General features: G+C 59.2%; 9 protein-coding genes across 9 annotated transcripts; 4 read left to right on the forward strand and 5 right to left on the reverse strand.

The window, feature by feature from the left end:
* Positions 1-34: 34 nt before the first annotated feature.
* On the reverse strand, positions 35-697 carry PLICBS_005733 (uncharacterized protein; the record flags this gene model as incomplete). Its single annotated transcript, XM_018319427.2, has 2 exons — positions 35-243; positions 325-697. 2 exons carry the CDS (start codon positions 695-697, stop codon positions 35-37), a joined length of 582 nt encoding a protein of 193 aa, XP_018181901.2.
* Positions 698-1,397: 700 nt separating this feature from the next.
* Positions 1,398-2,083, reverse strand: PLICBS_005734 (60S ribosomal protein eL34; the record flags this gene model as incomplete). Its single annotated transcript, XM_018319428.1, has 3 exons — positions 1,398-1,586; positions 1,824-1,947; positions 2,046-2,083. The coding sequence occupies 3 exons, from the start codon at positions 2,081-2,083 to the stop codon at positions 1,398-1,400; spliced, it is 351 nt and encodes a 116-aa protein (XP_018181902.1).
* Positions 2,084-2,927: 844 nt separating this feature from the next.
* PLICBS_005735 (uncharacterized protein) lies at positions 2,928-3,451 on the reverse strand (the record flags this gene model as incomplete). The annotated part of the gene is made up of 2 exons (XM_065600793.1): positions 2,928-3,127; positions 3,340-3,451. The coding sequence occupies 2 exons, from the start codon at positions 3,449-3,451 to the stop codon at positions 2,928-2,930; spliced, it is 312 nt and encodes a 103-aa protein (XP_065456865.1).
* Positions 3,452-4,601: 1,150 nt separating this feature from the next.
* PLICBS_005736 (uncharacterized protein) lies at positions 4,602-5,225 on the forward strand (the record flags this gene model as incomplete). The annotated part of the gene is made up of 1 exon (XM_018319430.1): positions 4,602-5,225. The coding sequence occupies one exon, from the start codon at positions 4,602-4,604 to the stop codon at positions 5,223-5,225; it is 624 nt and encodes a 207-aa protein (XP_018181904.1).
* A 3,627-nt stretch (positions 5,226-8,852) lies between these two features.
* Positions 8,853-9,491, reverse strand: PLICBS_005737 (uncharacterized protein; the record flags this gene model as incomplete). Its single annotated transcript, XM_018319433.2, has 1 exon — positions 8,853-9,491. The coding sequence occupies one exon, from the start codon at positions 9,489-9,491 to the stop codon at positions 8,853-8,855; it is 639 nt and encodes a 212-aa protein (XP_018181907.1).
* Positions 9,492-12,634: 3,143 nt separating this feature from the next.
* On the forward strand, positions 12,635-14,279 carry PLICBS_005738 (uncharacterized protein; the record flags this gene model as incomplete). The annotated part of the gene is made up of 4 exons (XM_018319435.2): positions 12,635-12,643; positions 12,759-13,265; positions 13,322-13,456; positions 13,506-14,279. 4 exons carry the CDS (start codon positions 12,635-12,637, stop codon positions 14,277-14,279), a joined length of 1,425 nt encoding a protein of 474 aa, XP_018181909.1.
* Positions 14,280-14,727: 448 nt separating this feature from the next.
* Positions 14,728-16,057, forward strand: PLICBS_005739 (uncharacterized protein; the record flags this gene model as incomplete). The annotated part of the gene is made up of 4 exons (XM_065600794.1): positions 14,728-14,873; positions 14,937-14,961; positions 15,026-15,257; positions 15,360-16,057. The coding sequence occupies 4 exons, from the start codon at positions 14,728-14,730 to the stop codon at positions 16,055-16,057; spliced, it is 1,101 nt and encodes a 366-aa protein (XP_065456866.1).
* Positions 16,058-19,101: 3,044 nt separating this feature from the next.
* PLICBS_005740 (uncharacterized protein) lies at positions 19,102-20,749 on the forward strand (the record flags this gene model as incomplete). Its single annotated transcript, XM_018319437.2, has 5 exons — positions 19,102-19,215; positions 19,287-19,424; positions 19,492-19,855; positions 19,923-20,551; positions 20,603-20,749. The coding sequence occupies 5 exons, from the start codon at positions 19,102-19,104 to the stop codon at positions 20,747-20,749; spliced, it is 1,392 nt and encodes a 463-aa protein (XP_018181911.2).
* A 44-nt stretch (positions 20,750-20,793) lies between these two features.
* On the reverse strand, positions 20,794-21,882 carry PLICBS_005741 (uncharacterized protein; the record flags this gene model as incomplete). The annotated part of the gene is made up of 1 exon (XM_018319438.2): positions 20,794-21,882. One exon carries the CDS (start codon positions 21,880-21,882, stop codon positions 20,794-20,796), a length of 1,089 nt encoding a protein of 362 aa, XP_018181912.2.
* Positions 21,883-22,357: the final 475 nt, after the last annotated feature.

Below are 22,357 nucleotides of genomic sequence, written 5' to 3' on the forward strand. Positions count from 1 at the left end.
ACATAACTCGAGACACGCGTGCCGAGACGCGGGCTCATACGGCGCCCAAGCCCTCCTTCCACCCAATGGGTATCAATGCCGCGGCCACCTCGGAGACGCCTCGCTCCGTCGCCAGCAAGTTGAACTGGGCGGCCGCGTTTCTGGTGTCCAGCACCTCCACTCTCATGCCCAGCTCGGCAATGTGTTGCCTCGTCTGCGGGCTCAAGGGCATGTTGCTCTTGCCCACGCCAATGACCAGCAAGTCTTGACAATCAAGTTAGTTTACTCGTGCAGATAGGGTTGGCTTGCCTTCGAACCGATGGAAGGGGTGATGTTGGCACATACCTGGCCGTGGCCACAACATGTCAAACAGTCCAAAGGCCTCCTTGGGCAGCTCGAACTGGCCCTTTTTGTTGGACACTTCCATGACCCCCTTGACCTCCCACGGCCGCCACTCAAAGGCCTCGCCATTGACGAGCAGCGCCCCGTTGCCGCCCGTGATAGTCACCCCGCTGTTTAGGCCGAAGCCGTCATATGTGCACACGTCCACCGACGTCGACGGCGCCGGCGTGTTTCCGAGGACGTTGAGCTCGTTCAGATCGGTCGGCGGAGGCTCCTTCGGGACGTCCCTGCGTGACCGCCGCGACGGGGCAGTCGTGTGGAAGGGGCGCGACGAGAGGGCGGGCAGCCGGTGGGATCGCGGTGACGGCAATGGCATTGCCGTTGCCGCTGGAATCGCCAGCCGTGGCGAAACGAACAGCTGTGTCCGCGCTGTCGCAGCGAACAGCCCGCGCGGGCCGCCGCAATGTCGTGCAAAGCTGTGCATGATGAGGGGAAGCACAGCGTATTATTATCGTATGGGCATCTCGATCGGGCGCGGTTCTCCAGGGTTCACGACGGCGACGGATGGGGGTTGACAGTGGAGGGGCTGGCGTGGCCACTCAAAAATTTAGGTCGGGGCAATTGAGCTTCCTCTACACGTCATGCGCCAACGCCCAATTTCGACGACCCGAATCACGGGGCCAAGAGGGGACTCGCGCACGTCCTGAGGCCAGTGTCCTACAAACACCCATGTGAGTATTATCAGGGATCACTGCTGAAGCCATTCATTGTCGTTCCCTGCTTTGGTCCCGGCGAGTTATGGACCCGGTTCATCTCTGACCGTGCAGCCCGCACACTTCGTTCGCGCACACCGCATGGCAAAGCCCGTCTGATCGTGCCAGCTTGATGTTTTGTCTCATTTAAAACCACCAAGAGGAGGTCGCAGTCCTAAAGACAGCAGGAGGCCGGCCTCTCCGGCCAGTCCCCGGATGTATCATGCAGTCCCTTTGCCCTTATGAACACCAAAGCAATGAACCAATCCCCTCGAAGTTCCTTGCCGTCCGCGCAGAAAGCCCAAACCCATGGTCGAAAGGTGCTTATTTCTTCTTCTGGCTCTGCTCCTGCTCCTTCAGCACCTTCTTGACGATCTTCTGCTCCTCGATAAGGAAGGCGCGGACGATGCGGTCACGGACGCAGCCACCGCATCTCGAGCCACCGTAGGCGCGCTGGACGGTCTTCTGGGGCTTGGAGATCTGGGAGTACTCGCGGGGTCGGAGAGCGGGGATCTGTGTCATGAAGGGTCAGTCTCTCCGTGTGCAAAACTTGACTCCCAAACTGGGGCAACCACGACAGCGTGTCCTCGTCGCGGCCGCACGGAATAATGTCCCTCAGACCATGATTGCCGTTGCGCTGCGTGTTGAACAGGGAATCCGCCTTGTCGAAGCCTAGCCATGTCCATCTCGAGAACCATTCGCTGTCGCGGATTGCCAATTGTCGGAAAGTCGACTCGAAGGGCCACTTACGCCAGAGAGCTTGGAGCCGCAGTCGCCGCACTTGGGAACAGTGCCGCGCTTCTTGATGTGCAGCAGACGGAGCTCGCCACCGGGAGTCTTGACGACTCGGGTCCGGTTGGATCGAGTGTTGTAGCTAAAGAGTCCGGGTCAGCCCATGGTGTCGCCAAAAATGCGTGCGAGGGAGTTCGAGTGCGATCGGATCGAGATGTAGAGTATTCGAAGGGCACTCACGGGTTGCGGCGGCGGTAGGTAACTCGTTGGGACACCATTGTTGCGGTCGTGCTGCGAGTGTGCGATGAGGATCTCAACCAGGAACGAAACGACGAATTTCGAGATTTGGGGGAAAATTTGTGTGGGTGGAAGGACGGATTGTGCCCGCTAACCCGGCGAATCACAGCGGGGCAAGCAAGGACGGACCCACGATTTGAGTCACGTGACTGGATCCTCACTCAACGGGTCTTATGGGGTCCGGCGAGTGGCGGCAAACCGCCAGCAGAGTTGCAGTGGCTCGCTGTCTGCAGATGCTGGCTGTGATCAAGCATCAGAAATTGTCCTTTGTTTCTGGTCGTCTATGTGCGCATGAAGGCTACAAATGCCATATGTTGGCAGGCCAGCAGTCGAACGATATCGTCCATGGAAGGGAAATACAGAATTTCTACGTATTAAGGCACGGCAACGGACTTAAGTGCGCGAGGCATGGCAAATCCATGCCGGTCGCTTTGGCCCTGAGTGGGATTAGACCATTGCAGGCGTCCATGCCGACTCGCATGGCGCACCGTGCTCTTCGCAAGTGACCACCAGCACACAAATCTAGAACGGATGAACTCCAAAGAAAGAAAGTTCACATGGCGTATGGCGCTCGACTTCATAACTCCAAGCACCAAGGCCGAGTGCGCCTGAACAGGCAGATGCGAGGTCTGCGAAAGGACATTATGCATATCATTCATACCGGGGAATCTAGGTAGACCCGAAGGCCAAAAAAAACCAGCAATGCCAAAAACTCCTCATGTCATGTCGATCCTGCATCAAACCTGGGAGCCTTTATGCTCCCTCTGCCCGATGCCAAGCGACTTGTTAGTGTTGACATGTTGATAGCCGACAAAGGCGGAATTCTCAGTTCTTGTCCATGTCGAACCAATCTGGGTGGTCCTTATGCGCCCATGGCTTTATGCCAAATGGATTTTCTTCTCGGCTCTTGTCCGCCATGGCCAGCGCCTTCTTGCTCTCTTCGTCTCTCATGAGATCGGCAAACTCTTTGACTTCTGTTTGAGCATCGGTTGCGGCCTTGACAAACGAGCTGAACATGGCGTCGGCTATGCGATCTCAGGGTTAGCCGACTGTGAGGTCTGCTTGACGGGATAAGGAAGAGAGGGGCCGAAGGGATGTTTACGTGATGGCTGCTTCTGAACTAGGGGTTCTATCATCCTGGGGATGGTATCGCGCAGCAGTCGCGACTTCAGTGAGCAGCGCGGTCAGTCTATTTCTTGTCGCGGGCTGATGAGAAGCGCGGAGCCGTGGTTCGGACGCACCTTGATGTGAAGGAGCTTGAGGCGCTGCATCGCCTCCTTCAGCTGAGTTTCATCCACGGCCTGTGAGCCAGTGGCCGCCGAATTCTCGGCCGCGGACTTGTTGTTCATATCGAACGGCGACGACGCTGCCGAGCGTCTGGACGCGGCGAGATAGCAAAATGCCGAGTACAAGTATGTCCGCTGAAGTGCCGTGAATGTGTCGTGGAGACAAGACCAGACGCGCCACACCAACAGTCGGGGATGGGGCTGGGCTGCCGACCGGAAGGGTGAGACGGGGATGCCACGGCAATGTGGGGCAGAAGAATGGAGTGCCTTGGACAGGGGGAGGAGCTGGCCTGGACTCTGGAGCAGGTGACAGTGCGACGCCAGCAGTTTATATCTGCTAGGCTAGCGCTGCAGTTAAATAGTGGTGAAGCAGAGCTGCGCAACAGGTACGTGGGTGAAGGAACATCGCGCACGTTAATCACACCCGCGATGAAGCGACATTGACAGAAATCCGAAATGCCAGGCTCTTGGGTGATGATGACACGCGAGAGAGCAAACATCAGCGCGGGGACCGTTCACCCAGAAACCTAGGGAGGCACTGGTCACGTGTTGCGTGCCTGACCGCTCGCAATCACAGACGCGAGCAACTCGTGACCTGCTTCTCTTGCTGGGGACGTCCGGCTCGAGTGGTCACCAAGAGCTTGGGCCGTCGAGGCGCGCATGGCCCATACATCTGCGTTTACGTCACACGAACAACCTGCAGTTGTTCCCGGGGTTCAGGACAAACACGGCCGGCGATCGTGCCGCCGCGATTTCCGGACCCGAACCCTTGGGGTTCCAATGTCGCTGAGGTGAGCCCGAGACGTCAGCCCCCGGGCGAGCCCTGGAGGCCCTGAGCCCGCTGACTCCAGGCGCGTTAGCGCTATAACCCCCGGCTGCTTGGCGCAGCGCGGCCTGTAATTGGCTCTCGTCACTCGGACCGGATCAACACCAAACCTTAACTTGTCGACAGTGCGGATTGGAAAATCCTTACAGCCCAGCCTCGCTCATTTGGTGCATCGGACCGGGACCAACACCCATCGCAAGTCAAGTCGCGGCAGTTCCCTCGGCCTGCCGTTCCGATTTATATATCGGAGGGGACTCCTTGTCTCTGAACTCTCCTCATCAGCCGCCGCACTCTCCCCTTCGCAGCTCCCTGCCTGTCCGTCGACAACGACGTTGCCTTCCGCGCCCGCCCGCTCAAGCTCCGCCGGCACTCTGCCGCGTCTCCACGATGCCGAACACGCCTCCACCCGCGTTGTTGCCGCCGCCCGAGGGCATCTTCCGGACCTTTGAGGACCTCATGGCGTCGGTGCAGCGCGTCGCCAAGGACCAAGGGTACGGCATTGTCAAGTTGCGTGCTTCCAACTACCGCGACGGCAAGCCGACCCGCTACGACCTCGTCTGCGATCGCGGCGGCGTCAAGTACAACAGCACCGCCAAGAAGCGCAACCCCTCGACGCGCAAGATCGACTGCCCGTTTCGCGCCAAGGCCGTCTGCGAGGTCCAGCTGGGGAATCAATGGCGGTTTGCGCTCCAGGAGCCGCGCCATAACCACGAGCCGCGCGTGCCGTCCGGGACGCCCGGGCAGGAGAACGCGCCACTCGCGACCACGATCCGATCTTTCACAAACAAGCTCGACCGGCTGAGCCACGATATGGCGCAGAGCTTCATGCGGATAGAGCAGAGACTAGACCACATCGAGAAGCGCATGGAGAACCTCGAGGCGCGCGCCGGCTCCTACGAGCCTCGCTTCCAGGCCATGGAAGGCCGGCTGCAGGGCATGGAGGGCGCGCGCATGGACGGCCTGGGCATGGACGACGTGGAATCGCGCCTGCTGGCGTCGCAGGTCATGTAGGGAGACGACCGCAGCGTGCAGCACATGGCGGGAGTCGGCGTCGGAGGAACGGGGGACACGACGGAGACTGACGACGGCAACGCGTCGGTCTGGGCGTCCTCGGGGATGTGACACGGGTAGCCATCTGGCCTGCGCCACACGGAGGGTCACCCCGGCGCTGTCGAGTCGGACGGCGTCGGAACATGGACGCACAGGTTCTGTGTGCGGGGATGTCTGATACCACGGCGGGGGGCATCAGGACGCAAGGTTGCCTGACGGGCACTACGGAGAGAGGCTATCACGGGCGTTCCGGAATCACACACCACCAATATTTGTTCAGTTTGCTTGGCACGGGATCTGGCGGGTCAGGGTTTTGCTTTGTTTTGTTATGCAGCCGCCAACGGGTGCGCGCAAAGGACGTTACGGGGGTTCCTTGTTCTTCCACATACTGGTGGGTTTCGTTTGCGCTATGAGAGCGAAGAGGGGGGGGGGGGGGGGGACAGACAGAGATACCTGCACGGGCAGCTTAGGAATCGATGCTCGGCTGATTGATGGTCCTGGCGGCTGCATGCCATTGCCCAATGGATGAATCGACAACTGCCTGTTTGTGTCAGCGAGGGACGAAGCCGATTGATTCAGATCCAGACCGGCGGCGCCCTCGGCGGCGGCGGTGCATGCGAGCCTGCGAGCCTGCGTCCCGACCCGCGTCGTGCACACTGTGGGCTTGCTTGCTGGCGACGGCCGTCCGCATACTAGTATTACCGTGCACTTGGGTCGGGCCTTGCCCATATTAGTCCAGCCCACTGCGCGTCTGCTGGCCTGGCGCCGGGGAGAGCGACTTGAAGGTGACACTCGTGCGACGCGAAGCTTCCAGTTCCAGAGCGCGCTGGCAGCCTTCCAGGTTCGCTGTCAAGGCGCCGACCGGGTGCGCAACGAACCAAGTACCCGGAACCTGATCGCTAGGTGCGGCACGGCTCCGGGATGCCGTCTGGCGGATAACAACCAAGGTACTTCGTACCCCGTCCAGCTGAGCCAAACGGGCGCGCCTGCTCCCTCAGTGTGCTGCACCCACTCCAACCCTCTCCGCCACGCGATGACTGCCCGAACCGTGCCATTTGACCACCCGGCCATCACCAGTGCCATCACGCGACATGTTCGCGACCACATCTCCAACATCTGCCTCGCTCCCGGACACTGCCCGAACGACCCCTGCAGCAGCTCGCTCGGGGATGCTCGCGGAAATGGCGCCTGCACTGCAATATGCATGCATGCACGCGCTCCAGGCACGGCACAGGCACGACTTGGGACTGACGGCCCCACGAGTCACGGCCCCTCATCGTCGACGACGTCTCGAGTAATGTGTTTGACGGGATCGCTGTCCTCCCACCCTGTTTGATTGACAAGCCGTCAGAGTGGCTGTTGCCAAACCCCTGCCGGATCCAGGATGCGCACCAGGTACCTATCCTTCGCCAGGGCTCGCGGCGTTCTCCAACCTCAACCGACGGCTCCGTAGCCCGTGCGGGAGACGCAGAAGCCTGCAGCTTTTCATGCAGAGCCACGCGCTCGGGCCGATCTGGGGACGGAGCGCGCGTCCTGGGCCACTGCTGAGAATATGCTCGCGGTTCCAGGATCTGGAAAGATGCCGTCTTGGTTTCGCCGCCGCCGCCACGGGCAAGAGGCGATCTGTGTGGTGGTGAAGCGGCCGATACCCGACCCTGTGGTATGGTAGGCATTCACGCCCTTGTTCCCGACAATGTTCGGAATTGCCCATTGCCAACAGCCAAGTCCATCTGCAATGAGTGGCTGGGATGAGGCGCGCGCCGTTGGCCTGCGGGAGATGACGACTTTGAGATCCTGACAATTGGTTGGCTGTCCTGCTCCCATGGCCCATGGCCATGGCTCGTGGCGCCGGGTACGAGGCGGAGATGCAGCAGTCGAGGGACCGAACGGAACAACAGCAGAACATTACGTCAAAGGAGCCGAGCAAAGGGCAGTTGGGTTGCCAGCCCTGTAGGATTAGGCTCGCGACGTCACCCCCTAACTGACCGCGATCCCAGCAAGAAGAGAAGTCCTACATTGATACCCGGGAAGTGGCTCTACATCTCGGCAGAGACTTGTCCGAGAGTGACAAGCCTGCTGCGCCCGTTGGCGAGACAGTCCGCAGAATGCGCGGTGACGGGAGAGATCGCTTTCAGCTTCTCGTTGCAGACATGGTGGCAGCAGGCACAGAGGCACCTGGGCTGCACCACCTTGTCCAGTGTGTTGCCACGCACCACCCATGTTGGTCGCTCGAAGGCTACCAACAGGTCGCGTATTGGGCACACCTTTCTACATGCAGTAGTTTTCCACGTGCCTGTGCCGGACAATGTATGTGCTGATGACCCCTGCCATACAGTAGCCGTGTGTCCAGGCTTGACAACAAGGAGTACTGACCGGCTGAGCGCGGCAACTGCCGTCGCGATGAGCCGCCGCCTTTGTCCCCGACGGCCGTTGTTCTTTGGCCTCGATCCCCGCAGGCGAGATGCATGTATCCGCCACGTTGGGTGCAGACCAGATCGGCAATATTCTTCCGCTCGCGGCCTAAATGGCCGCGAACATGTCCGGGCTGAGATGGGCAGAGCCAAATTCGTGCTGCAGAATGCAGCCTCTTTCCCTATAGTGAGACAAGCAGCAAAGCAACCGCGGCCGGGGTCATGCTCGGCTTGGAGTCTTCATTCGCGAGCCCGGATCCCGGCTTACGGGTTCAGTCTCCTCATCGATCCTGCTGCATCGGCAATCTCAGGGCACGGATGCTGGACTCAGCCGTGGCGGCCCAAGATACGCCATCAGGCCACCGACCGTCGACGATGGCATCTACTGCTTGGCGCTTGGATAACCGCTGGTGCATAGTTCCCCGCGGCCAAGTCCGGGAAACGTCATCAGAGAGGGGCCCAGCGGAGCCGCAGGCAGCCCAACAAGCTGTTCGGGGGTTGACGATGGCGGCTACCCTGGCTTCGCATGTAGATCTGCCGTAGGGGAGCAGGGCGCTCTGCGGGGGAAGCAAATGTCCTTCCGCGGAGATGGTGAAACCCCGCGGGTGGATATAGACGGTACTGCACATGCTCGTGTCCTCTGTGCAGGTTGGATCGAAGACATGGGAACGAACAACATAACCTTGTCGAGCCACACGACAATCCTCTGGCTGAGGAAGAGAGTGGCGGGAGGGGACTCACTGTTGGTGTGACCACCAACTAAGATTATGTGGAAGAGGCAGCGAGTAGATAGTCGTCGAGGGAGCTGGAGTTGGCTCAGTAATCAAGCCTGGGGCCCACCAGCAGGCCTCGTTTGCGTATTGAATGTGCATGCAAGGCGGCCCTGGTGCCGCCTTGCTGTTGACGGGCAGGCCCGGGCGTCTGGCGCGTCTCTCCATTGCAGCTACGTGGCCGGGGTCTGCTCGGCTGTGGGCAGTTCCGGGACGGTCCTTGCGTCGCCCGGCACTGTATTGATGTTAAAACGTTTGTGAGCAAGAATGACAACGCGCGAGTGTCTCTACCGGGTGGTCTACTAAACTACGGGGTACATACATACATAATACATGTGCAGCTCGGAGTGATGGGGCAAAACTCCTACCGCAGCAGCAACGACAGGATCTGGCTCACCCTTGACTCGCTATGCAGTCACCACAGACGAGACCGCCTCGCCTACCGCGTCTCCCACAATCTTGTTAAGCATCTTGGCAGTCATGAAGCTGAGCAGGACGACCTCGATGAACATGCCGTCGCCGGGCACATAGATCTCGAGCTGCTTGTCGCCGAACCCGCCCCCTGACCTGATCTTGGCCACCTTATTCCCCGACGCGTCGTACATGCCCAGGCCGGTCCCGGTCATGGGGTTTGGCTTGAGCTTCATCTTGCCCGTGACGGGCGACTCGAGGGTAATGCTGCCCGACATCTGGCTCATGCGCAGCGTAAAAGGCATCCCGCGGACGCGCATCTGCGACGTAGACGAGAAGGAGCTGAGCTTGCCCTCGCCGACCAAGTTTGCCGGGCTGGCCTCGCCGTAGTAGAGCGCCATGTTTGGCTTGGCGTGGGGCGCGCCGGTGAAGGTGTAGAGCGGCGGCGCCGTCGGGGGGTAGCCAGCTGGCCGGATGGAGGTGGCATTGATGGAGGAACCTCCGCGGGCGGAGCCGAGACTGAAGACGTGAGTCGGCCCCGATGGTGCTCCGCCGCCGCCGCCGCCGCCGAGGCCCCAGTTCGAGTCGTCTTTTAGTGACGACCCAGAGAGGAGTTGTGAGAAGACACCAGGCATGATGGCGTTGATGGCCCGGGTCAGTGACGGGCAGGGACTTGCGGACAAGGACTTGACGTGCTTCGCAATCGCAGGAGACGCAGACCAATGCAAATGAAGTCTGAGAGTCTAGCTCTTAGTTCAAGAAGAGAAGATGACAGCGTTCACGAGGGGAATGACGACTCTACACGCTACGGCTGACGAGAACCGGGCCGGGCTCCTTTAACTAAATGATTCGGCCGAGTGACGCTCTGCAACAGGATGCCTGCTGCTCAGCACAGCGATAGGAACGACGCAGCAGTGCATTGCGATGACGTTTTGGCTTGCACGATGGGCATGCACCGGGCGCGGGTGGCTGACGGGCAGGGCGGTGGCATTGGACGAGTCTAATTTTGGGTACTTGTTTCTGGCCGGCATCGCCAACACGCGTATGTGGGCTGTTTAGAGATCTGCGCGAGCTGGCACCAAACGCGGCGGGTATACTCGTACTTTATCTGAATTGGGTGCTGGGCGGCGAAAGAGGGCAAAGCGATGTGGCGCAAGGATGCTGATAGACAGGCACAGGGCACGGGGAGCAAGTCGAGGTGGCGGTGATGCTTGCGAAGTTGCGAGGCGCGTTCTGGGTTGCGGTTGGACAAGGGGGGGGGGGGGGGGGGCCACCAGCGAGAGTGACAACGTCCCGTCCACGGCCCGCGGAGCCGACAGACCATGGAAGGGACGGCGCTATGCCCGTTGGGGTGGGATGTGCCGCTGGGGGCGATTGTCTGATGTTAGCTCACGCCAGCTTGACGGATTTTAGTGCCTGCGAATGGGGCGAACGTTTGAACCTTGTTCGTGGTGGAGATGCAGTAGTTTACTGGGATGCTGGGGTAGGGGAGGGATTCTGCGTGCAGAGGAGTTGCGTGTGTTGGTCACTCGCACAACCGAAGCACGCTTCTGGATATATCTTGCGGGAGCCGCCACGCGCGTCCCAGGCTCAACCTATGTACGGCCTCGAGACCGCCCGCGCCAGAGGCAACACGAGAGAGAGAGAGAGGCCGCGTCGCCCCAAGTCCCGCCGACGACGTGCCGCCGTCATCGACGATGATCGCAACGGCAGGGGGGAGGGGTAGAGGGGAGAACGGCTGAACGCTGCCGGCTACGAAGCGAGGCAGGGCTGCTGAGACGGCACGACGGCCGATCGTCAGTCCGTCCCGATGGCACCGCGTCGGCCTCGACCGAGAGAGGCCCCCGTGGGTCGGCAGTCAGTCACGTCCCCTTATACTCTGTATGCAGGTACTAGTTGTAATGTACATGGCCATCTAATGGCACATTGACAGGGCGCTCGCCCAGAAGCAGGAGCTTCAAGGGAACGCGAAACGAAGCTTCGAGGACGAGGACGCCCAACGAGGGACTAGAGCCATTGCAAGTGGACGTGACTCGCGAAACGCGTCCAAGGCAATGACGTGGTCGGCGCCATCATCAACACGCATCGCCCTGCCCTGGCCCAGCATTGTACAACACAGCAGCAGCCCTTTCCCCCGGATCCCCCCGTCCATCGACCGACCAGCCCATCGACAGGCTGAGAGATAAAGTTGGCATCTCACCGCGGGCACCATCACAATCCCAGCAGGCTGACGGGGGGGCGAGGGGCCAAGCTTTCGGCTTAGAGAATAGTCTACAAACGGACCACCACCATCACCACAGCCCTACGGGAGAAGAAGAAGAGTCTCACCCCGGTGGAGCAGAGCAGAGCACCTTTGCTGGTGAATACGCGGGTGCGTGCCCCTTGTGGCAGACCTAGGTTGTCTGGGATGTCTTGTTAGCGGGATGGCGGGATGCCGCCACCGCATCAGCCCGAGGGATCGGCGCCGGACGGTTGGGGGGGGGGGGGGGGGGGCAAGGCTTGAGCCACCAGCCATGCCCATCCCTTCCATGTCGGAGCCCCGTCATCTTTAAACGGCCGCCACCGATTCGCCCTGTTGCCGGGCGGCTGTCACCTGGAACAAGCGCCGGCAGTGCTGGCAGCCCTCGGGGGGAGAGACTCATTTACAGCAAGAATGACGAGGGAACGAGAAGCCGTAATGCCTCATGCCATGGCCCATGTCAGGTCCAGCTCTTGGTACACGTACAGGCAAGGCCTCGCTAGCTGGCGGTGGCCGCCCGCGAACCCCCCCTTGCCGGCCTATGCTATCCTCCCATCCTCCCATCCTCCCATCCTCCCATCCTCCCATCCTCCCATCCTCCACACACCCTGGTTCCGATCCCAGCCAGGGGGAAGCCGTAGTGAAGGGCCTGACAGCACACGGGCGAGCCACTGAGGAGCACCCATGGCCACGACAGGACGAGACGCGTTTCCTCGTGCTTCATAGGGCAGATGAGCAGGCACACACGCTGCGTCCGAGCTTGATCGCGGTCCCGGGGGAGCGAGGGCCATGCTTGCCGAGCGGCTAATGGCGTTAAGGAGGGCCCTTTTCGCTGCCCATCTGCGATGCAACCTCGTGGCTGACGGACGCCTTGTTCACTGCCACGGGCGACGGGCGGATGGGTTGCTGATCCACGTTTCTCTTCAACCAATTGCTACCTTGATTGTACATTTACGCCCGATGCTCCAGCATACATATACAGGCAACACGTGCGTGAGAGAAACAGACAAGAACGAATCCTCCTCGGGCCCTCGGAATCGTGTACGACCCGTCTTTGACCTGGTGTGCAGTGCGTGCACTTGTTACCGACCTGCTGGCGCACATGCAAGTTGCGTCCTGTCCCTGCCCCCCCGGCGCTCTGTCAGGCGTCAACCCGCCATCACCACCACCCGCTATTTAAAGGCCCCCAAACAACGTCATCGCCTGTCTCTCGGGTCCGGCTCTCGTCGCAACACGCAAACACGCACCGCCGATCCGCGACCGACCGCTCTCACTCATCCTGCTGCTGCTGCATCGCATCGCACCTCATCGCAATCCTTCCACCGCCTCGGCTCAATTGTTTGATTCGGCCCCCTTTCGCTTCGTACCTCGCGACAGAAATACACGGCCAATCCCCCACCTCCAGCATAGGCGCCCGCGACATTCCCACTCGCGCACCAGCATAGCGATAGAGGGACCATCAATTGGGAGCTGTCGCTGCCAACTAACACCACAAGCGCGCGCGCCCTCCATCAAGCTCACCCTCGCGCTCGCGCGACGATGCCCGGCGTACCCTCGTACCGCGGGTGCGAAGCGTGCCGGAAGCAAAAGAAAAAGGCAAGTCCCGGCCAAGCATCTTCACCCATCGACGACGTCGTCTAACATACCCTCCCCCCTTCCGCAGTGCGACCAGGCAAAGCCCGCATGCTCCCGCTGCGCGCGCCTCAACCTCGCCTGCATCGGCTGCGGCCAGCAGCGCTTCAAGTTCAAGGACGAGACGCCCAACCTCAAGGCTGCCGACAAGCAGCTCTCGCGACGGACGCCCGCGGCGTCGAGAGCCGCCTTGGCCAGAGCCGCCTTCGACCCTTCGCGTGCCCTCACCAACCCCACCACCATCACCGCCAGCGCCTTCATCTCCGTTCTCGAGATCACGGACCCCAGCTACGACCTGTTCTGCTATGGCACCTTCATGAACGAGATCCCTCAGCAGCTGGGCCGCCATGAAGCGCTCGACGCCTCCGCCGAGGCCCTCGCAAGCTGCTTCAGCTGCGTCCACACGGGCACCGTCTCAACGTTGTCGATAAGCAAATACGTGCGAGCTCTCAACTCGGTGCAAAAATGCTTGCAGAACCCCAAGACCGCGTACTCGGGAGAGACGTTGTGTGCCATCTACCTCATTATGCTGGTCCAGGTGAGCCGCGACCATTCAGCCAGACGTGGACCGACCATCACTGACCATTTCTCAAGGGCTGGATCGGCAAAGACGACGACTCCTTTCCCCAACACGGACAGGCAATGGCTCATTTGCTTGGCGTCATCGTCAACCGTGACTTGCACGAGCCGCAAAATGCGGTTATGCTCATCACGCTGACCGTCTCGGTGGTGAGTGCTTGTCTTGCGCCGTTTAGAACGTCAACTGACAGACGAGCAGCTCCTTGAAAGCATATTTAATCCAGACATCCAGCTCGAGCCATGGCTGTCCACCCTCGCCGAGGTGCACAGGCCGACTGCTCCCGTACAAAATGTGGAGGGGGTGGTACTCACCTGTCTCGAGCTGCAGAACATGTCGCTCATGACCGAGATCCTCCGCCGCCCGATGCAAAACACCTCTCAAATGAAGACTCTCTATCAGATCGTCCGGCTAGATTTCCCTGGGCTGAAACGGCACCTCCTCGAGGTCATTGAACCAGCTTGCACCGGGCCCCTCGAGAAGCTCCCCTTGGTGCTGGTCCGTCTGCAGACGCGGTACCAGGCGGCGTACTGCTTGCTGCTCTCCATGGGCATGACTCTCAACGGCATGCTGCGTGCCCTCAACCCCTACGACACCCTCCTGGGCGAGGAGATGGACGTCTACTGCGCCGAGATGCTGGACCTGGCCGAAAGGGCGAAGCGGCGACGACCGTTTGGGGCCAGCCACATCCCCCTAGGGTTGCTGTCCGCATGGGCCGCCATGGATGACGAGTCACAGCGGCCGGCCATCAAGAGCATGATTGCCGAATACGACACGGGATTTGGCTACGTCAACTGGCAGGCCAAGGCAGAGCTCCTGCGGCCCGCCTACGACACGGTGCGCAATCGTCTTGCCGCATCCAAACTCAGCTCGCCAGACCCAGGCGATATCTCGGACGATTCCGGCTGCGCGATGGAGGATATCAATCTCGGGATATCCTACAGCAAGGTCGACGACGTGTGCTGCATCTTGTAGGCCCCAGCGGCGGGGTTCTGGACCGAGTTTTGGTCAATGGTGTTTTTTTTTTTTCTTCAATGGTTATTTCTGGGCGACTTAGGGAACAGGACGAAAGATACCATGAATTTTTCCCGTATCTATGTGGTGTTTGATGGATGGGGAATATAGACTACTTAGACGGCCTTCTTATGACTGACGGAGTAGCACGATGGTTGAGCTGAAGTGGTGGCGTCTCACGTTGGCCATAGCTCGACACCTCGTGTTTAGATGCACTAGATGCCACTCGACGTCGCACGCGACGTCGCGCAATACTTTGCAGCTGAACAACACACACGTCGTACATTTATCCGTGACTAGCCGCGTGTTGCACTGCGGGGTTTCTATATAAGATATACCGCCTTGGTCGCTGGCTCGGGTCCCTCCCTCAACTTGGCTCATCACCGTTGCAGGTACTGTTGGGCAGAAAATGCCTTTTGGGTTCAGACATCGGGCGCCCAGGCCGTCCGCCGGCGTGAATGCCGTCTACTATCCCTCGTGGAAGGCGTACAAAGATAAAACACCGGGGACACTGGATGCTGAGTCCATTACCCATGTATTCTATGCCTTCGTTGGGTGAGTCCCGTACCCGCGCATAATGTTGATCGAGCTCATAGACCGCTGACCGCCACTCGACAGTGTCTCGGAAGACGGGACCCTCAGGGTGCGTTGCTCCATCTGCTGAACAGCAAGAGTCCAGTATCTGGCTTACAGTAGCTACCGAATAGCTTCTTGACGAGTGGGCGGACCTGCAGAAGCCCACCGACGGGCAGCAGGGCTGTTTAGCCGCGCTCGCAGAGCTGAAGCGCAAGAACCCGCACATCAAGACCCTCGTGTCCGTGGGCGGCGCGAGCGCAAGCGCAGAGTTCCCGGCCCTCGCGGCGAGAGAGAAGTCGCGCCACACGTTTGCGAACCAGATCCGCGAGTTCTGTGACCGGCATAGCCTCGACGGCGTAGACGGTGCGTTTCTGAACTGATGTAGCTGCTGCTGCTGCTGTTCCGCGTGAACTGAGGCCAGCAAGCTTATGGTACTTACACTGACATGTGAAACTTATGGGCCAGTTGACTGGGAGCACCCAAAGTCGCACGACGAGGGACGGCACTTTGTGAAGCTCCTCCATTCCATCAGGCGGACGCTGCCCTCTCCCCAATACTTGGTCACCACCGCTCTGCCCGTGGGCGAGTATTGCCTGCGAAACATCGACCTCGCCGACGCCAGCCGCCACCTCGACTTCCTCAACCTCATGGCCTATGACTTCACCGGGCCATGGACCAAAGTATGCGGCCATCACGCGCAGTTGCGGGCGGACAGGGGCGGCAGCGGCAGCGCCGCAGGCCACCATCCGGACCTCACAGCGTCGGGCGCCCAAGGGGTCGAGTACGTCCTGTCGCGCCGGTTCCCCGCGCACAAGATCCTGCTGGGCATCCCCGTGTACGCGCGCTTCTTCCCGGCCGCGTCGCAGCAGGGGCAGCGGTTCGATTCCGGGGCGGCGGGCGAGACGGACTACTGCGACCTGCCGGAGGGGTGGATCGCGAGGGCGCACGTCGACGAGAAGAAGGGGACGGCGTCGCTGTTTGACGGCGGCGAGGGCGGCAAAGGGTTCGTCTCGTTTGACGTGCCGAAGACGGTGGCCGCGAAGGCGAGGTATGCCAGGGACGTGGGCCTCGGGGGCGTCTTTTACTGGAACGGCGCGGGGGATATGTCGGGGGAGCTCAGCCTCATAAAGGCTGGCCACGGCGTGCTCGTAGAGCATTTGTGAGCTACAGTATGTAGTAATGTTGGGTGAATGAGAGTCGTCTCGAGTTTGTCGGTGAACGTGTCCACCATGCTAACGGAATGCAAGTACCAGATGGGTTGGATCCTGCCGGGGCCCCCTTCGGTCTGCGGCTGAGTTCGTACAAGACAGCCTTAGATGCATCGAAGCGCCGTGGAATGCGGTTTGGCTCGTCCATCTTAACAGCAAATGACTGGACAAGAGGGCAGCCGAGGGCCGAGCGTGTCCCCGACCTGCATCGTTTGCGAATGGGACAATTCCTCTCGCGACCTCGAGCTGTAGATCTTTTGGACTCGAATCATGGTCCAATCTCAACGACAATATCGGTTGTGTGCTAGACTGTGTTTATGCAGGATCTCGCGACACGTATAATCTTGTCCATATAATATTCACTCTCTGGCATGGATTCCATGGTTCTGTTGCTGGAAGAGCTCACCCGTGCAGCACGATATGACGATGTACTGGCCACATAACGTTGTCCATCTCGACTGAGTGCCCAAGGAGATGCAAGTCAGGGCTCTAATGATGCGCACATGACCACTTGAAGGTTTACAGCACAGGCATTTACGTGAGTTGGCCAGTATCTTGGCATGCGATGGCACCTCATGATCCATTTGCATTGATTGCACCTACTGCGTTGAAGTAGGACTGGAACTCCTCGCGGAAGGCTTTTATATCACCTGGCGCTACTGTCAAATGATATGGTATAGCTGCTCAGAAGAATAAGTACGGTGCCTGTTTCCGCTCCATCGAGGGTCTAAGCCACTCTACACATCTGTTACGTTGAGCATACGACACCACCCGATCCGAAAGGTGAAACCTGATCAGCAACATGAGGTCAAGAATTTTACTCCTTGTGCCTTTCCTTTGCTCCCCAGTTCGTACTCAATACCCCCACAAGATTGTTGTAATAGATGTATTGATGCCAGGAGTACATGTAGGGACTGGCCCTAGAGGCACCCCTTGAGGGGTACGAAGTCATCATTCCTGAGTGGGAGGTCGAGGTTTCGCCCGGAGGTCCCAACGCAACCCTCAGCGGTACTGTTGAACAGGTCCACGATGAGCTCGTCAGGCTGAACCCCCAATGGGATGCCATCTACCTAAACGATAGTCTCTCGACTCTGGAGAGACGAAACGTTTTCGGCTCGGACTCTGAATACTTTTGTCGTCTCCACTTGGGTCCTGCTCTTTTTACAGAGATCAAGAATGGCATCAGGTATCTAAGGGGCGTCAAGGGCCAACCGTCGAACGATCGAGGCTGGGGCCTCGGCCGCGACGCTTGTGGAAGAGTGAGCTGCTCTTGGAACTCGGCAATCTGGTGGTGCAACTCCGTAAGCTCCGGGCCCCCTGGTTCCCGAGTCAGAACATTAGAGGCGATGCTGACCCTTGGCGACGATCAAAGACCCCGTGGCGAAAGACGCTCAACTCTTTTGGCGAAATTGCCGACGGTGCTCAGATCCTAGTCGACCATTGCACTAAGAGGGAGTTCGAAGCGTCAATGACCCTCATCACGTCTGGCCAGGTGTTCCATAGAGATGGCTGGAGCGTCATAGTACGCGAGGACAAAGCGGACTGTTGAAGTCACAGGCCCTTGACTGCTTGCCGCCAAGATGAAACATGAAGACTCGTACGCAAGGGTGGCAACTGTCGGGATGTACGGCCTGACGCATGTCAAGGGCTTTTCAATATTAACATTGCTGTACAGTGCAATCAGCGTGCATGTAGCTGCGATGACTGACGACTAGGTCGAGCGCCGGTCTGTCTTCCATCCGTGTAGATGCCGCAAACAATGTTGGAGCTCTCATGCAACAACAGCAGAGCATGATAAGCTTAACATTGTTGAAAGAGTGGTCGCGTTCAAGGTGACAACTTATACAATGCAGCTTTGTTGGACCAATACGAGGCATTAGTGTCAGGGTCACGATGCCCCCTACGGAGGGGATCCTGGCTCGATGCGACGTGACGACGCGTGGCTGAGGTCTGGTGACGGCAAGGCAACTCACAAATTGAAAATGGGGATGGAGGAGACCAGGTGCATCGAAAGCCAGATAAAGAACACGCTAAAGCAAGACAAGGGTGCTTCTTCGTTGTGAGTTCCAGGCGGTATGCACGCCACAACCAGGCTGGCATTGACGATCATACGTCATTGCGCCCCAAGCCACGCACACGCACACACGATGAGCAGACTGGCTCCCTCTTTATGTATGAGGCTGGCCCAACGGTCGTAGATCTGGCTGTTTCGACTTTCAACAACGGCAAGAAAACACGACGACGAAGACAAAAAGAGAGCCATTGCAGCTTACCTTGTTCTATTGACGTGCTGGTAAGTCGCGGGCCTACGAGTACCGTATGAAGCTAGCACTTCGAGATGCCCAGCAGTGCACTGACGCTAACACCTCTACTCGCCAGCGATCAATCGGCACCACCCCCCCCAGTATTCACGAGGATCCTCCCAAAGACAAACCAAATACACACACAAAATGGGCCTGTTCTGGGCGAAGGGTATCGGCGGCCGTCACTTTGGCACCAGCGTCAACGTCGACAGGCATGGAGTCCGTCGCGGGCCCTGGAGGTTCTCGTTGGGCAAGTTTTCCTGTTTCAAGAGGCACTGAGCCGGGGGCTGGGTTGTGAATGATTCAGTATTTTTTGTTCGCAGGAGAGCAGACGGCGCATCAGGAGGATTTTGATTTATTCGTTATACTGCATCTCAGTCTGTGCCATTCACTGGTTGCGGCAAAAGGATGCATTCCAAGATTGGAGTTTGATCGTCTAGCTGAGGTACCTGAAGGTGCAACATCGATTACGACAGTGAGCAATTGGCCTGCCCCGCACTGTACCAGTTCCTAGTCTGGCGCGCCTCGCCCCGAAATGCAGGCGGGCCTGTGCCACCGTGCGTGCATCTCTCATCATCAGCTTCGCCTTGTGAAAGCCAAACCGCAGAACACGGCACATTCAGCCGAGTGCCGAATCTCTCCGCCCTATGCCTTTATGCGCGCGGCTGGGCCGGTCTCTTACAGGGCTCTAGCGCCATGGCGGTCCTCGCCTTCACCCTGAGCGAGGACGGCATCACCGCCTTTCGCGACGCCCTCATCTGCCTCAACAAGTTCAGCGACGACGTGTCCCTTGAGGCGCGCAAAGACTCTGTAGGCCCACAGATCACCTCGGCGTATCAAGTCACGCATAGAGCTCACTGCTAATATGCCCTCGCCCGCAGTTTGTCCTCACCACGCTCAACAGCTCCAAGTCTGCCTACGCGAGCTTCAAGTTCGCGACCAACAAGTTCTTCTCCCGCTACCACTACCAGGCCAGCGGCCAGTTTCGCGAGAGGTTCTACTGCAGTCTCTACATACGCGTAAGTGGAATCGCGCGGGGTGCGTAGCCCTCGTAGCCTTCCCTCGGCGTAGCTGAGCAGATTACAGGCCCTCATCTCGCTCTTCAGGAGCCGCTCCGCCACGGACACGCAGAGGGATGTCGAGAAGCAGACGCTCATTGAGCGGTGCGACGTTGCCATTGAGGATGGAGAAGGCGTCAAGAGCCGCTTCATTGCGCGCATCGTCTTCCGGAACGGCTTAACGTCTACCCATCGGCTGCCGTTCGAGGTCGCTGTGCCCGTGCATGCCAAGTTCAACAGGCAGGACTCTCCCCAGCACTGGACCATTTCCTCGCGCACTCTGCGCCAGTTGATGGATCATTTCGGCCCGGGCATTGAGTATCTCGATATCAATACAGACGGCGACCACGTCAACTTTACTTGTTTCAGCGAAAAGACGGTCAGCGAAGATGGTATGTTAACGATGTCGCGACTGACGCATGTCTTCGCTCAGTACGCAAGGCTAATGGCTGGTGATAGCTGTATTGAAGAAGCCCCTGCAGACATCCATCGCCGTCGAGGTGGATGAGTTTGACGATATTGAAGTAGAAGATAAGCTTCACATTGTCATTTCCGTCAAGGACTTCCGCGCCATCATCCAGCACGCCGGCATCACAGGCAACGCTCTCTCCGCCCGCTATTCGCTGCCATCGCGGCCCATTCAACTATTCTACTCTAGCGACGCCATCTCGTGCGAGTTTCTCATCATGACTGTCGGCGAGCGTGGGAGCAATCCCGCTCAAAAGACGAAGAAGGGACGCAAGGCTGCCGCTCAGCCTGCAGCGCCTCGCTTGGAAGCCGCATCTCGTAGGACCAGTGTCGCTCCATCCGAGGCACCGCAACAGCCGCAACCGCAGCCAGCGGCCCACCCGATGCCGTCAGGACCACTCCGACCTCAAGTCCCCAACCCAACTCCGCACCTCAGCGCTGCTAGAGCCAGCGCATCGCGGATAGGGGCGTTCGACTTGCGGCCGTCACAGAAGCCGCCTCCCCCAACATTGCGCTCAGAGAGCTTGTTTGTGGATGACGATGGGTGGGAGCCGGTTAGAGACGAAGAGGACGACGGCGAAGAAGACGCAAGATTGGAGTGGGATCATAGTGCTGACCCTGTAAGCTGTTCTCCGTTTCCTGGTTTGGGTGTCGCCTTGCTGACATGACAGAACCCTTCTACGATGCATATGAGCCGTGTGGAAGAGAGGCCAGCCACCATCGAGGAGCAGGCAGAGCCGTTGGAAAGCCAGTCGACGTTTCTGGAACCGACGCAGAAACTGTCAGATGTCAAGAGCCTGGCACTGTTTCCCGACTGAAGGGTCCCGTCGATGGTACAATGGTGTGCGTGCTGGTCTGATGTTCAGTCGCTGGTGATGCAGACCCAGCTTGTGGCACAACCAGCACCGATGCTGTCGATTTGACAGCCAGGAGGTATGAATTTGGTTGAAGCGATGACGTTCCAGCGGCCCTTGACGTCGTTGTTTTCAACCTGGGGGCCGCAGTTCCCGTGCTCGCCCCAGCCCCAGGCCAAAACATCGCCGGCCCTAGAGAGGGCGACAACATGTTCACTGCCAATGGCGATCTTCTTGAGAGGCGGGAGACCCGGGGGTGGAAGCTGGCCGTGGTCGTCCCGACCCCAGCCAAGCAGGGAGCCATCTTCTTGCAGAATGTAAAAGTTGCCCCAGCTAGCCCCAACGTCGGTCCAGGCGGGTACTGTCGCGGGAGCTTTGGAAGACAGCTCCCACTTGTTGGAACCCATAACGCGCATGTCTCCGCTCTTGGGGTCGCCGAAGAAACACGTTGATTCCTTGGCGCAAACAACGCGTGAGACCTTGAACCCGATGTCATCAATCTTTCGAGGTGAAAAGACGACGGCGCCAGGATCTCCGATCTGGGTCTTGCGACAATTACCCCAGCCGTAGGCATCCCCGTTGTTGAGCACCGCAACAACGTGTCCCATGCCAGCGGCCAAGTCGATGATCTCTGTCCCCGGTGGCGGAAAGTCGGCGATGAGCGTGGCTGTCGGGGTCCGTACAATGAGCTCGCCGGACCCCAGCTCGCCTTTCGTGCCCGCGCCGAAACTGAACAGCCTCGTGCCCTTGTTGTGCTCATCCCTGGCAACAACAAAGGACGCCTCCCACGTGGCAGCTATCAAGTCGACATGGCCAACACGTTGTCCGCCCTCCCTCGCGAGCTCAGCCTCTCGGAAGACATTAGACCCTGGCCCGGACGCCAGGCCGCATGCCCCGCTTGTCGAGTCGCCGCTCCAGAACAGCTGACCCGACTTCGTGAGGAGGAGAGTGTGGTTCCCGCCGGCGGCAACCTTGACAATGGGAGAACTCGGCGGATCTGGCTGGAAGAGAACTTGTTTGGGCACAGAAACGTCCTCTTGATGGCCGATTCCCAGCTGGCCCGAGCCGTTCGAGCCTATGGCAAAAATGGCGTCCATTCTCGGAAGCTCACCTGGGATACAAGTCGCTATTGAGCGAGGAATCAGGTCTGACAGGAAACCGAGGGCAAGGTCGATGCTCGGAGCTTGGAGCTCACACCGTGCAGCTTGTTAGTGGGCGTGGACCTCTATCTTGGGCTCCGCCAGGTCAGGCCCACAGTGAGACAACATTATGTAAGCGTTCAATAAAAATTCCACCTCACTTCTGCCCGCCCTCAACTTTTTTCTTTCCACCATTCTCTCCCAGACAAAACCCGCCAGAGTCGTCCGCAAAGCTCGGTTTCGCCTGCACCTCCGCCGCTGGAGCCAGTCGAGTATCGAAGGACGAGCCTGGCGTCCAGGATGTGAGCCTTTGACCTCTGCTTCTGCTCCATTCAAGCAGCAGACACAATGGCATCTTCAGCTTCTTCCACGCCGCCGCCTGCCATCCCCGCGGGGATGGAGAACTTTGTGGTCGGACTGATTGGCATGGGCG

This window comes from Purpureocillium lilacinum (assembly GCF_023168085.1).
Source record: "Purpureocillium lilacinum CBS 284.36 DNA, scaffold_4, whole genome shotgun sequence".
Taxonomy (NCBI): Eukaryota; Fungi; Ascomycota; class Sordariomycetes; order Hypocreales; family Ophiocordycipitaceae; genus Purpureocillium; species Purpureocillium lilacinum.